This window comes from Palaemon carinicauda, chromosome 35 (assembly GCF_036898095.1).
Source record: "Palaemon carinicauda isolate YSFRI2023 chromosome 35, ASM3689809v2, whole genome shotgun sequence".
Taxonomy (NCBI): domain Eukaryota; kingdom Metazoa; phylum Arthropoda; class Malacostraca; order Decapoda; family Palaemonidae; genus Palaemon; species Palaemon carinicauda.
In genome coordinates, this window is record NC_090759.1 from 48,445,757 (window position 1) to 48,461,128 (window position 15,372).

The 15,372-nt window shown below is 45.0% G+C and overlaps 1 protein-coding gene across 2 annotated transcripts in view; it reads right to left on the reverse strand.

Annotated features, from left to right (window-relative positions):
• The window catches only part of LOC137627721 (WD repeat and FYVE domain-containing protein 2-like), a 123,781-nt gene that overhangs the window by 23,553 nt on the left and 84,856 nt on the right, over positions 1-15,372 (reverse strand). For both annotated transcript variants that reach the window (XM_068358980.1, XM_068358981.1), the window contains exons 5-6: positions 14,882-14,987; positions 13,752-13,864 (exon numbers count right to left, since the gene is read on the reverse strand). In XM_068358980.1, coding sequence (XP_068215081.1) covers positions 13,752-13,864; positions 14,882-14,987 — 219 coding nt within the window. The remainder of the gene's footprint in view (positions 1-13,751; positions 13,865-14,881; positions 14,988-15,372) is intronic.

The window sequence follows — 15,372 nt, forward strand, 5'->3', positions numbered from 1 at the left end:
GAGGACGGAGGTGTAGTCTTCCAAGAGACACCAATTGAACCACGGATGACAGTGTCCTAACCAGACTCATCCACAGCCTGACAGGGCCGTGTTCCTTCTTCAGCATCTTCTGGATGGATAGCATGGCTGGGGGATGATCGTCTTGTTCAGCCATGTCCCCATCAGAGGGTTCCTCATCCGAAACTGATGAGGAAACGGCAACGGAGTGGGCAACGTCTGACTCGCTGAATCCGGTCGCACTGGTGGATGCGTGACGGAGCCGGACACAAGATCATGGTACTGCTGCACAGTCTGTGAACTGTCAACCATGGGGACGCGAGGAAGTACAGCGACAACCCGAAACTGTCTAGACTGTCTGGGTTGTGCAGACAACCCCCTACCGGGTTGCTGAGGTTGCCGCACTGCGTCACAACAAGTCACCTCTGCTGGTTGTTGAACGTCTTCCTAGTGACACACTGAACGTCCTCAACCACCTCCGAGAGTTGCTTAACGTCAACATGCGACTGGCAACCCACACTGGGTCGCACCGGTGGAGGAACCATCTCAACTGGCGGACGTGAGTAGGATACCTCAGCGTCAACAGGGCGTACAACCAACCGGAAGGAAGGTTGTTGGCTAGAAGGTTCTTCTCCGTAAAAAATCCTCTAACAAGGACTAAGCTTGGACTGCATGTCTTGCAACAAAGCCCATTAGGGTCTATGGGAGCAGGTGTGGCAACAGACGGGATTAGCGACTGAAGCGGAACCATTTACCATCCCTGGAAGCATGTAATGCTTTAAATAAAGTCCATAGGAGGCTAAGCAGCTTAAGGCTCCTCTCCAAATGACAGAGTCCTCAAGGGAATATCAGAAGGAGGGAGAACAGCACTTTCTCATCTACAGGAACCATGTCCGAGAAAAGCTGGGTTATCTCAGTGAGGGTTTCACTGGTGCATAAGCAGCAGACCAGAAGGCAACGTTATGTAACTGCTTGACAGTCTGTGAACTGTCAAAAACTGAACTGTCAACCACAACAGGAGCGTGAGGACATACAGCACTGGTGCATAGTAGCAGACCAGAAGGCAACTTCATGTAACTGCTTGACAGTCTGTGAGCTGGCAACAACCAAAGCTGTGTGGGGAAGCCTCAACTCCTGACTGACTAGTCTGCTGCGGGCGAGTGGCGGTAACCACAGTGGGTTGCGGAGGCTGACACACCGTGTCAAAACACGGCAGCTTGTGGTAGCTCACGCACGGCAACGGAGTGCTCCGTGTGTCTGTGGGAGTCAGCATGCGTCTGGCAGGGTCGACTGCGCATGGGTGGAGGAGCTCTCACAACAAGAGTGTGGGAGCAGGCAGCCATGCTGGGCGCACAACCGTGGCAGGCTGTAGGCCAACGGGTGCATCGTCAACCTTCTCCGCAGTCGGAGTGTGGGAGCTGGCAACAACAAAAGCGGAGTGCTGGTGCGTGGGAGGGACTGCCGTGGGTTGCGGAGCATGCCGCATTGCGTAAAAACACGGCAGCTTTACAGCACCTTCCCACTGCTGATGCGGTAGCTCACGCATGTCAACGGAGGGTGCAGCATGAACATGCGTCTGGCAGGGTCGACTGCGCATCGGTGGTGGAGCTCTCACAGGTGGAGTGTGGGAGCAGGCAGCCGCAGTATCTGCTGAGCGCACAACCGTGGCAGGTTGTAGGTTAACAGGTGCAGTGTCAACCTTCTCAGCACGATACTCCTGCATGAAGGAAGCAAGCTGAGACTGCATAGTCTGCAGCATGGACCACTAGGGTCTATAAAAGACGGCAACAAACGGAGCTACTGTCCGTTGTGACTGATGGTCTAAAACAGCTGGTGCGGCAACAGACGGAGTTACTGCCTGTTGCGGTACCACCTTGCCTCTCTTGGGAGGTGTGCAGTCGTCGGATGACTGCAGCGAGTCCGAACTGACCCAGTGGCTACACCTAGGCCGTTGGACTTGCGCGGAAGGGACCGACTTGCACTAAAAAGCTGCAAGATTTGGTCCATGGTTTCTGCGAGAAACCTCTTCCGCAGACGAGGAATAAATGGGCTCTCTCGTCTTTGTGTGGGTGGGGCGATCACGTCGGCAACGTGTGTAGATACACCCGAAACCACCGAGGGAAACGTCTGTTCGTCGATCAAGGCCTGTGGAACCCATAAGTCCTTCGACATTACTTCTCCCCTGGGCTTGGGAGGTTGTAAGAGGTATCGGACTAGGTGAACAACTGGCACGAACAGACGAACCCTCGAACGCAACACTGTAACACTTTGCGCATATCACTATCACTTTTGATTTTCTGTTAGCACTTATTTCACTGAAATCGAAACTTTAACTGATTTCTATCTGAAACACGCAATCCTATCCTTCATTAAAAGGTAGTAATTGCGAAAACAGTTTACAATGCAACAGAAAAACATAATTAAAGATAAAGAATTCAGTGGCTGGAAAAGAGACTAAACACTAGATCAAATAAACTACGTTTAAAATCTCTCACCGCATAAAGCCTGGGAACAAGAATAAAACTCTAGAAACGTTTTACCTTCTTCCCCTACAGCGACTAGGGAGAAGAGTAAAAAACGAGAACAACGTTACCCGCTTGAACGAAACGTTTATTCTCCTCTCTCTCCCTCCGTCTCTATCTCTCTCTCTCTTCTCTCTCGACTTAGAACCTGAGAGAAGAGCCCAATTATATATCGTTAAAACATATTATTTGCTAAAGGAAAAAACTGAAAGGTTTCCCAAATAAAAAGTTCCTTTATTAGAATTTAAACCATTTAAGCTAAGAAAGAATGAACGAAACGCTAGAATCGGTTTACTCTTACTGCAACGTGAAACCGTGAAATACTCTCTCTCTATCGTAACGATAGAGCGCATGTTGAACGTTCTGAACGTCAACAACTGCGGAGACTAAACTAAACGTTAGTTCATCTTTGAAAACAGTACGAGACTTATCAAAGAAATTCTTTCAAAAACAATAAAATTAAAAAAGAATAAATTCTAAAAGGTAAATACGAAATGACGGGCTCAATGTTAATTAACTTCGGTTCCAAGTAAGGACCGCCTACTATTAGGAAAGGTCGCATATAAACAAACATAAAAATTAATTTTTATAAGTTTATAATAAATGGAAAGTTAATCGAAGAGGCCTATAAAGGCGGAGAGAAATAAACTAAATAGATCTATAACTTGTTAAGTAAAATTACCAAAAACCTAAACACACTTCCGTCTAAGGGAAGGGTCGGCCATTTAAAAGTGAATGAGAGTCCATACTCTCTTCGTCACCAACACTTCCGTCTAAGGGAAGGGTCGGCCATAATAAATCTATCCAAAACGAGTTCAAGTTTTGAAATGAAGATAAAACCCCTGCATAGCGAAAGCTCAAAACTGGAATAGTGTACTTCACCAATTCGTTGTGAAAACAAATCCAGTTAGGGACGGCGTATTTAGTAGGTCTTGCCAGTGGCACGACAGAGGGAAAATTGATTCTATGTTGACATCGAGTACTTGAGTACCTACTTGACAGATGGCGCTGTTGATGTACACCCCCACCTGTATAGCGATCGCTGGCGTATTCCGCCCGTAGATTTTTTCTGTCGGGCAGCAGGGATGCAGCTATATGATCATCGGGTAAGTTTGATATTGAAAATTTTCTGGCATCCTAATTAACAGCAAGATCATGTTGTAAGTGTTATACCTGGCATAACAAGAGAAACGTTTGGTAAGACGCCAACCCATCCTCTCCCATGCCATGAGGATGGAGGAGTTGCTTTTTGATAGATGTAGTCTGCATGAAAGGTACTCCATCATTTAACTTGATGATTGACTGGCAAATAACAGTTGCAGTTGTTCAAGAGAGGAAGTAGAAAGAGGTAGAAGAGCCAGTCATTCTACGTCTCCAAGACTTATACTAAATACGCTACCTTACATGGAATGCATACCAAGTCCTATGAGGAATCTGAGTGGTAAAAAACTACTGAACAGCTACCTCAGGACCAGAGGAAGATAGGTACAAATGTTTGTGGGCAACGTCAATAAGGTACAGAGGTAAAGAGAGTTAAACATTTACAGACACAACCCTTTGCTCTAAACGGAGGCAGGTGACAGGTAAGCCAGAAGGCTACTGACATGGCTAGACTTATGAGTTCTGACTAGAGAAAGTAGAGGTACACATTGGCCAAAGTTGTATCGGCAAGCAAACAGCCTTACAAAGCCACAAGGAACAGGTTCAGGATACTTCTTATTCTGGCTAGGGCAAATGAAAAGGCTGCGACACTCGCACTATAGGTGTCAAGCCCAGCAGGCATTTTTGTGTGAACTTCCACGAAGAATAAGGATCAAAAAGGTCACAAACTCATAAGGTACCGAGTCTTCATCTCAAAGTCTGTGAGAAAACAATGGCAATAGAAACACCATCCTTCAAAAGTTTGACATTAAGAAGAGCCTGAAAGTCTTCTAATCTTTTACTAATGCCAAGACGAGGCAGTCTTGTCCAAATGATGTCTTTCTCAAGTTAGCAGTAGGTTGGTGTGCTAGTGCCCTGAGGACAAGGACCATACCTCCCCCAAGTTCTAAGTCTCAGGGTAGGTAATACTGCTTGAAGCTTCCTTTGAACACGCATTGTTCTCCTAAGGAAGGATCCAAATTCTAATGAGAAGCTTATTTAAGCCCTACTAAAAAGTGCTTAGGCCAAAGAGACACATTTTCTACAACTCCCTTCATAGAGAGTATTTTTCTCATGACTTAACCAAAAGCTGGCAATACGGGACACCACTCGACTTGGGGGTCACCACAGTGTCCCACCAAAGGGACCTGGTAGATGGACGAACATGATTCTCTACACAGACACTGCAAGTATTTGATCCCTGGAGGGACAGTTACCTGGTACCAGTATACCAGAAGGATCTGCCATACTAGTCTCACATTCCAGCTTATAGAGTCCTGGTTAAATAGTCGCCGAGTAAGCTCAGTCACTCCCTCATGGAGGAGGAAGGTGGCTTCAAAGGCAGCGTATACTCCACCCTTACCTGGCCTACGGTGCTGATGATTAGTGTTATGGAACTGCACACCTGCAACCAGTCCCATAGCATTAGATGTCACACCAAGCTGACACACAGCTTATTGTACCCTAAGGATCAGTTTGCACGTGAGCTCTGTTACTCCCTCCTCATGAAGAAGAGCAGTTATTATTATTATTATTATTAAATGCTAAGCTACAACCCTAGTTGGAAAAGCAGGATGCTATAAGCCCAGGGGCCCCAACAGGGAAAATAGCTCAGTGAGGAAAGGAAACATGGAAAAATAAAATATTTTAAGAATAGTAACTACATTTAAATAAATATTTCCTATATAAACAATAAAAACTTCAACAAAACAAGAGAAAGAGAAACTAGATACAACAGTGTGCCTGAGTGTACCCTCAAGCAAGAGAACTCTAACCCAAGACAGTGGAAGGCCATGGTACAGAGGCTATAGCACTACCCAAGACTAGAGAACAATGGTTTGATTTTGGAGTGTCCTTCTCCTAGAAGAGCTGCTTACCATAGCTAAAGAGTCTCTTCTACCCTTACCAAGAGGAAAGTAGCCACTGAACAATTACATTGCCGTAGTTAACCCCTGGGGTGAAGAAGAATTGTTTAGTAATCTCAGTGTTGTCAGGTGTATGAGGACAGAGGAGAATCTGTAATGAATAGGCCAGACTATTCGATGTCTGTGTAGGCAAAGGGAAAGAACCGTAACCAGAGAGAAGGATCCAATATGGTACTGTCTGGCCAGTCAAAGGACCCCCTAACTCTCTAGCGGTAGTATCTCAACGGGCGGCTGGTGCCCTGGCCAACCTACTACCTCAAGGGCAAAGGATGCTCTTATTACAAGGACCAACAGGAACAAAGGGAGCAAGTGAAATGTCTCTTATTACCCCAATTTATAGAATCAGTGTTGTGTTCCAGCTCAGACAGTTCACCTGCAGCCAATTCAAGAAGACTATCACATTGAGCTCTAAACCATTTGACTAATCCCGAAGGTACTGGTCGAAGGAGGATGGCTGATATTCCCTACAGGAGGAGGAGAGCAGCTTCATAAGGACAAGAACATTCCTCCTATGTAACAATAGAACTAATGAAGGTGGGAACAATTCTAAAAGAAATGTGACAGTGAACTAAAGACCTTTTCATACTGCCAGAACACACTGGAAAGTTTCACATGCTTGTATTAGTCATGAGAAGAAAACTGGTGTAATATGTAGAGGTATTTATGATTTCCTGTTAAATAGTTGCCAATTTTGTTGAGAATTAAAGCTGTATGTTGAAAGCAGTGAAGAACATAGGTGACAGATTGAATACAGTACTTGCAAAGATAATACACAGTGTATTGAACTTTGTGATGGCATATGTAATAATTTGTATATTCTTGGACTAACAATAACTAGTGTAATAAGGATTTCTACAAGGATTGAAAAATGTTATTTTTATTAGTAAAATAAATTTTTGAATATACTTACCCGATAATCATGTAGCTGTCAACTCCGTTGCCCGACAGAATTCTATGGAGGGATACGCCAGCTATCACAATACTAGAAGGGGGTGTACTTACCAGCGCCACCTGTGGCCAGGTACTATAGTACTTCTTGTTGACACCTCCTCAATTTTTCCTCGGTCCACTGGTTCTCTATGGGGAGGAAGGGAGGGTCAATTAAATCATGATTATCGGGTAAGTATATTCAAAAATTTATTTTACTAATAAAAATAACATTTTTCAATATTAAACTTACCCGATAATCATGTAGCTGATTCACACCCAGGGGGGTGGGTGAAAACCAGTGTACAAGATTAAAGGATAGCTAAGTATCCCATATTTCATATAACAGTTATCTCAAATAACAATGAAATAATAAGTACCTGGTAAGGAAGTCGAATTGAACCGTTACTCTGCCTCTTTTTTAAGTTCGTCTTCCTTACTGAGCGCAGCGTTCCTCTTGGAGGCTGAATCAACTCAAAGGTGCTAAAGTATATAGGGCTGCAACCCCTACTAAAGGACCTCTACACAACCTCTAACCCAGGCGCTTCTCAAGAATGAATTGACCACCCGCCAAATCAAAAGGATGCGGAAGGCTTCTTAGCCTACCGTAACAACCATAAAAACAACAATAAAAGCATTCAAGAGAAAGGTTAAAAAAGGTTATGGGATTAAGGGAATGTAGTGGCTGAGCCCTCACCTACTACTGCACTCGCTGCTACGAATGGTCCCAGGGTGTAGCAGTTCTCGTAAAGAGACTGGACATCTTTAAGATAAAATGATGCAAACACTGACTTGCTCCTCCAATAGGTTGCATCCATTATGCTCTGCAGAGAACGGTTTTTATTAAAGGCCATCGAAGTAGCTACGGCTCTTACTTCGTGGGTCCTTACCTTCAGCAACGCAAGGTCTTCCTCCTTTAAGTGAGAATGGGCTTCTCTAATCAGAAGCCTTATATAATACGAAACCCCGTTCTTGGACATGGGCCTCGAAGGTTTCTTGATGGCACACCATAAGGCTTCTGACTGTCCTCGAATAGGTTTAGACCTATTAAGATAATACTTGAGAGCTCTGACAGGGCAAAGAACTCTCTCTAGCTCGTTACCTACCATGTTGGAGAGGCTAGGTATTTCAAACGATCTAGGCCAAGGACGTGAAGGAAGTTCATTCTTAGCTAAGAATCCGAGCTGAAAAGAACATGTTGCAGATTCGGTCGTGAAACCAATGTTCTTGCTGAAGGCATGAACCTCACTGACTCTCTTAGCTGTTGCAAGGCAGACGAGAAAAAGTGTCTTGAGGGTAAGGTCCTTGAAGGAAGCTGACTGGAGAGGTTCGAACCTAGGTGACATAAGGAACCTTAAGACTACGTCTAGGTTCCAGCCTGGAGTGGATAGACGACGCTCTTTAGAAGTCTCAAAAGACTTAAGGATGTCTTGAAGGTCCTTGTTGGAAGAAAGGTCCAAACCTCTGTGGCGGAGAACTGAAGCCAACATACTCCTGTACCCTTTAATCGTAGGGGCTGAAAGGGATCTCTCATTCCTAAGATGTAATAGGAAGTCAGCTATTTGGGTCACAGAGGTATTGGTAGAGGATACTGCATTGGCTCTACACCAGCTCCGGAAGACTTCCCACTTAGATTGGTAGACTCTACGAGTGGAAACCCTTCTTGCTCTGGCAATCGCGCTGGCTGCCTCCTTCGAAAAGCCTCTAGCTCTAGCGAATCTTTCGACAGTCTGAAGGCAGTCAGCCGAAGAGCGTGGAGGTTTGGGTGCAACCTGTCTACGTGAGGTTGACGTAGAAGGTCCACTCTTAGAGGGAGAGTCCTGGGGACGTCGACTAGCCATTGAAGTACCTCTGTGAACCATTCTCTTGCAGGCCAGAGGGGAGCAACCAGCGTCAGCCGTGTCCCTTCGTGCGAGATGAACTTCTGAAGGACTTTGTTTATTATCTTGAACGGTGGAAATGCGTAAAGGTCGAGATGGGACCAGTTCAGCAGAAAAGCATCCACATGAACTGCTGCTGGGTCTGGAACTGGGGAACAGTACAGCGGAAGTCTCTTGGTCATGGAGGTGGCAAACAGATCTATGGTAGGCTGACCCCACAAGGTCCAAAGTCTGTTGCACACACTCTTGTGGAGGGTCCATTCCGTGGGAATGACCTGATCCCTTCTGCTTAGGCGATCTGCTGAGACGTTCATGTTGCCCTGAATGAACCTCGTGACTAAAGTGAGGTTTTGACTTCTTGACCAAATGAGGAGGTCCCTTGCGATCTCGTATAGGCTCCTCGAATGGGTCCCTCCTTGCTTGGAGATGTAAGCCAAGGCTGTGGTGTTGTCTGAGTTCACCTCCACCACCTTGCCTAGCAGGAGGGACTTGAAGTTCAGCAGGGCTAAATGAACTGCTAGTAGCTCCTTGCAGTTGATGTGGAGCGTTCTCTGTTCCTCGTTCCACGTTCCCGAGCATTCCTGTCCGTTCAAGGTCGCACCCCAGCCCGAGTCCGATGCATCTGAGAAGAGATGAAGATGGGGGTCTGAATAGCCAACGATAGGCCCTCCCTGAGAAGGAGATTGGTCTTCCACCACAAGAGAGTGGTCTTCATCTCTTTGGTGACTGGGATAGAGACTGCTTCGAGAGTCAAACCCTTGTCCCAATGAGCTGCAAGATGGAATTGAAGAGGGCGGAGGTGGAGTCTCCCTAGCTCGACGAACAGGGCCAGCGATGAAAGGGTCCCTGTGAGACTCATCCACTGTCTCACCGAGCAACTGCTCCTCTTCAGCATGCTCATGATGCAATCTAGGGCTTGGCTTATCCTTGGGGCCGATGGAAAAGCCCGAAAATCCTGACTCCGAATCTCCATTCCCAGGTACACAATGGATTGGGAGGGAATGAGCTGAGACTTTTCTATGTTGACTAACAGACCCAGTTCTTTGATTAAGTCCAAAGTCCAGTTGAGACTCTCCAGACAGCGACGACTCGTGGAGGCTCTCAACAGCCAGTCGTCTAAGTAAAGGGAGGCTCTGATGTCCGATAAGTGGAGGAATTTTGCTATATTCCTCATCAGATGCGTAAACACCATAGGAGCTGTGCTTAGGCCAAAACACAGGGCTTGGAATTGGTAGACAACCTTTCCAAAAACGAATCTCAGGAAAGGTTGGGAGTCTGGATGAATAGGAACGTGAAAGTAGGCATCTTTCAGGTCCAACGAGACCATCCAGTCCTCCTGCCTGACCGCTGCTAGGACCGACTTCGTCGTCTCCATCGTGAACGTCTGCTTGGTGACATACGCATTGAGCGCGCTGACGTCCAGCACCGGTCTCCAACCTCCTGTCTTCTTGGCCACCAGAAAGAGACGGTTGTAGAAGCCCGGGGATTGATGGTCCCGGACTATAACCACTGCCTTCTTCTGTACAAGGAGCGACACCTCCTGGTGCAACGCTAGCCTCTTGTCCTCTTCTTTGTAGTTGGGAGAGAGGTTGATGGGAGATGTGGTCAGAGGGGGTTTGCGGCAGAATGGTATCCTGTAACCCTCCCTCAGCCAACTGACAGACTGGGCGTCTGCACCTCTCTTTTCCCAGGCTTGCCAGAAGATCTTGAGTCTGGCTCCTACTGCTGTCTGGAGATGCGGAGAGTCAGTTTTTTCCTTTAGAAGCCTTGGAACTTTTCCTAGACTTGCTCCTGGAAGAGTCTGGACGGGAGCTTCCTCGGCTGGGGGCTCTACCACGAAAGGGCGGTATGAACCTCGTAGCAGGAGTATCAGCCACTGGGGTGCGATAAGTCCTGGGGACTGAGGTAGCAACCTTAGACTTACGAGCCGATGAGGCCACAAGATCATGTGTGTCCTTTTGTATCAGGGCAGCAGACAAGTCCTTAACAAGCTCTTCGGGAAAAAGGAACTTCGAGAGCGGAGCGAAAAGGAGTTGAGACCTTTGACAAGGTGTGATGCTGGAGGAAAGGAAGGTACAAAGCTGCTCCCTTTTCTTAAGAACCCCTGACACAAACATCGAAGCAAGCTCGCCAGATCCATCTCTAATGGCCTTATCCATGCAGGACATTAAGAGCATGGCAGAATCCTTGTCCGCAGGGGAGGTCTTCTTGCTGAGGGCCCCCAGGCACCAGTCTAGGAAGTTGAACATCTCAAATGCTCTAAAAACACCCTTCAGGAAGTGATCAAGGTCTGAGAAGGTCCAGCAAACATTAGAGCGCCTCATTGCTGTTCTACGAGGAGAGTCTACCAGACTTGAGAAGTCAGCCTGGGCAGAGGCAGGTACTCCCAAGCCTGGTTCCTCTCCTGTGGCATACCAAACGCCCGCTTTAGAAGTGAGCTTAGTCGGAGGAAACATGAACGAAGTCTTTCCAAGTTGTTGCTTAGACTGCAACCACTCCCCTAAAATCCTTAACGCTCTCTTAGAGGACCTTGCTAAGACGAGCTTAGTATAAGTAGACTTAGCTGGCTGCATGCCCAGCGAAAACTCAGATGGCGGAGAGCGGGGGATAGCAGAGACAAAGTGGTCTGGGTATACCTCCCTAAAAAGAGCCAAGACCTTACGAAAGTCAATAGAAGGTGGAGAAGACTTGGATTCATCCACGTCTGATGAGGGATCCAGGTGTGCAGCCTCATCATCAGACACCTCATCACCAGAGTGTAGCGAAGAGATCGGTAAGGTATGCTGAACAGCAGAGTCAGCACGAGCTGGAACAACAATATTTGTGGTTTCCTCTTCAAGACTCTGTTGAGGGAACACCTGAGGCTCAGTCTGCAAAGGCTGATCAAAAGAAGTAGCAGAAGGTAGGCGCATGGGTGGAGGAGGCTGACTCCTGGCATGAGTGTCTGAACTCAAGGGTTGCGTTTGCTGAGTGGTTGGCGGATGCGCAGTAGCAAGTTCCTGAGGAACGAGTTGAGGTTCCTGAGGTGTGAGCTGTGAGCGATGAGGTAGTGGCTGCGCAGAACGCAGTAAATGTCTCGCGAGTTGAGGTTCCTGAGGCGCAAGGCTAAGGTGTTGAGGTGCTTGCCTTGAGGAGGGTTGAGCTCGCTGCAGCGAGAGCTGAGGAGACTGACTCATGGATGGGAGAGGTTGTTGTACCTCAAGAGAGTGTTGCCTCACTGGTGGAACTGCAAGTGGAAGCGGAGGAAGTAAGGTATAAGCTTCCTGTTCCCATTGCTGAGGTTGCCTTAAGGAAGGCGGAGGGAGCTGCACACCACTGGAAACAGTAAACTCAGAACGTGGTAAGGTATCCTGAGGAGCCTCAACATCGTACGCCTGGCAGGCAGTACTGCGGTCAGGCGGAGCGATCGCAGGAGGAGGTGTAACCTTCTCAGCCTGACACTCACGCATCAAGACCGCAAGTTGTGACTGCATGGACTGCAGTAGAGTCAACTTGGGGTCGGCAGACACTAAGGTCTGCTGAGGAAAAGCCTTAACAGCAGAGATCTGTTGCGGCAGAACCTTACTCCTCTTAGGCGGAGTGCATTCAACTGATGACTGCGGCGAGTCAGAGCTGATCCAATGACTGCAGCCCGGTTGAGTTCTTGAGGTCTGGACTCTGCGTTTGAGTGGTCTTGAGACCTGAGTCCAGCGTTTCTTCCCTGACAATTGATCAGCAGACGAGTAAAAGACGGGCTCAATCGTCTGCAGGTGGGAGTGACGGTCTCTGGAAGACACGCCCGCAACCACCGAGGATACTTCTGTGCGCCGATCAAGGCCTGCCGAACCCTTTTGCCCTTCGACATTGCTTCTCCCCTGGGCTTGGGAGCTTGCAAGAGGTCCCGGACTGGGAGGACGACTGGCACGCACAGAAGTATCCTCACGCACCACACTGACACTGACACTAGCACTTGGCACTGCACTGACACTAGCACTCGTCACAGCACTGGCACTAATACCACCCACTGCACTCTTGACCTTAAGTTCCTTGACTTCGGCCATAAGAGACTTATGATCACTAACCACTGACTCTACTTTGTCACCTAAGGCCTGAATGGCACGCAAAACAACAGACATATCAGGCTGAGGGCAAATAGTAGGTTCGGGGGTAGCCACTACAAGGGTAGGAAAAGGTAGGGGATCATGAGGTGAGGAAAAAAGTGAAGAGTGAGAAGAACTCCTCCTAACTCTCTCTCTCTCTAACTTGGTTGAATACTTAAGAAGACGGACAAAATCAAGTTCCGAAAGTCCGGCGCATTCCTCACATCGATCTTCTAACTGACAGGACCTTTCCCTACAGTCAGAACAAGCGGTGTGAGGATCTACCGAGGCCTTCGGAATACGCCTATTACAAGACCTACATCGTCTATGGGTGGGGGCTTGTGAAATGTCAGACATCTTGAATCAAAAGAGTTAGCCAAGTGGGGTTTCAAAATCAAGCAAAAGATCGTTAACCGTTAATCAGGACTAAATAATAGCTATCTAAGCTAATATAGAAGTTTTCCAGTAAAGCGACAGCCGAAATCTGAGAGAAATACTTCACCAAAAGCCGTGAAAATACTCCAAGATCATAAGCGTATCCCAGAACGTCTTGCCGGAAGCACGACAGAGGAAAAATTGAGGAGGTGTCAACAAGAAGTACTATAGTACCTGGCCACAGGTGGCGCTGGTAAGTACACCCCCTTCTAGTATTGTGATAGCTGGCGTATCCCTCCATAGAATTCTGTCGGGCAACGGAGTTGACAGCTACATGATTATCGGGTAAGTTTAATATTGAAAAAGAAATTTTGATTTTTTTATAGAAACATACTATTACCACATTATGATACAAGTTATATTTGTGCTTTGGTGTTCGGTGTTTACCTTTGTTTATAGTAACTTTTGTGATATTTAATATCTAAGCTAAATGGACAGGATTAATGAGCTTCATTGATTTAAAGTTAGTTTAAACAATCATTGAAGGTAAAACTGAGATATAAGTGAATTTACGCCATTGTAATTATGCGTCTAGATAATAAATAAAGTAGGAAATAAGTATAAGTGTGTTTGCTTCTGGTTCATTGTGTCCAAAATCCACAACATGGTAACTTTCTATGAATATGTAATTTGATTTAAGAGTGAATAAAACCAACATAAAGGAGGTAAATAGTAAATACTAATTTCATGATGAAAGAGGTCATATCTTTCATGACAAAAATACAATGCTATTTACAACAAGAATGTGCACACTCCTGAAATGACTTCTAAAGCAGAGAGGGGAAAGCTAATCATTTACAAAAGAAAATGTTTAAAAATCTGTCGTATATGAAATAAAAATACAACCTGCAATGATGCTGCCTAAGTCCTATCTGCTTTTGGTCCATCATGGCTCGAATATTCCAAAAGAAGGGACGCTCACAATATTGGCATGAGTCTGATTCTAACCATTCTGGAGTCTGCAACCATAATAAATAACATTAGCAAAAGTTTCAGTTAACCAAGACCACCATTTCTTCATACCATCTTATTTTTAAAATAGCCTTACCATATTTAGTGAGCATTAGCTTAAGACCTAAAGAAAACTACCATACTGGGTAAAAAGATGTTACAAGTACGTTTTTGACAATTGTCCCTGCTTGATAGGTCCTATTATGTATTCATTAATTAAGAACAAAATGTGTTCCAACAGTGGGTTCTCAAATTGAAAAGCTCTGAAGTACTACATAATTGACATAAATCCAGCTCAAAACCCCTTATTCCCAATGAACTTAGTATGCCCATCTTGTTAACACTAGTGAGTTGGCATTCTTATGTATCAAAATTTGTTACATCTATGTGGACATAATAAAAATAAAGTAGTTCTAAAAGAAGTTAATTACTTTTTTTCTGTTTTGAACTTTTTCAAAAACCAAATGACCTATTACCCTGAGTTACTGTACAGACATAAGTTCTTATTTTCTAAAGTTCAGAAGTTGAAATTCTTTTCTAGAGTACAGTACTTACTATCAGGGTTGTATAAAGAAAGTTACTGTGAAAAAATTTAAAGGTAATAAAATTTAAAAAAAAAAGAAAAAAGGTAGGATTCTTTTTCATAAAACAAATACTCAAGTCATACACAAAAGTATTTGCAACTTCAAAAGATAAAAAACAAACAATTCATTTCACAGATAAAAAATCCAGTTCAGTAATGTACATTTTGGTTTAAAAAAAAAAAAATTAGTATGATTCATTCTACATAACCCTCTCCAGCATGACTACTGAAAACATGATCATTGCCTTTAAATAGTTTAAGGAGCAACTTTTTAAAATGTCAAGCAACTTTTTAAAATGTCACACTTTTTACAACGTAGTGCATCAAGAAGGATCATCAAATTCTCCTGAATCATAAACAAAATTCTATACTACCAAACCTTGATAATGGTATAAAAATATAAAAATGTTTTTTCAAGCAACAACAAAATTTAGCTACTAACCTCTTGTCTGTTAGCTTTCATGTCCCAAAAGACAACAGTAGCATCTTCAGCACCAGATATAAGTTGACGACTAACAGGCCCATACACCAAAGAAGAAACTTTGTTCCTGATAAAAGAACACATTAAAAATATTTTCTCAAAGTTAAAAAAACAAAATGTACATAATACTTATTTTAATACTGATCCAGTGTTTACCATGCTTCGCTATTAAAGCTACAGCTTCCTGAACTCTAACATGAAAAATTAAGAATTCTCTCTCCTTTTCTTATACTGCCTATAACTCAAGTATGTTATTGATGCAGCAATGCCATCTGTGACATGCTATAGAAACAGAATATTGGCATTGGGACTACTCTGTAACTTCACAAACTAGAAGTTGATACCTGAACCTAAAAAACCTTTGGACATCACTAAATAATGGGGAGGAACACCAGGTAGGAATAGAAATAATATATTCTGTTACTAACAAAGATTTCATCTATTTCAATTAA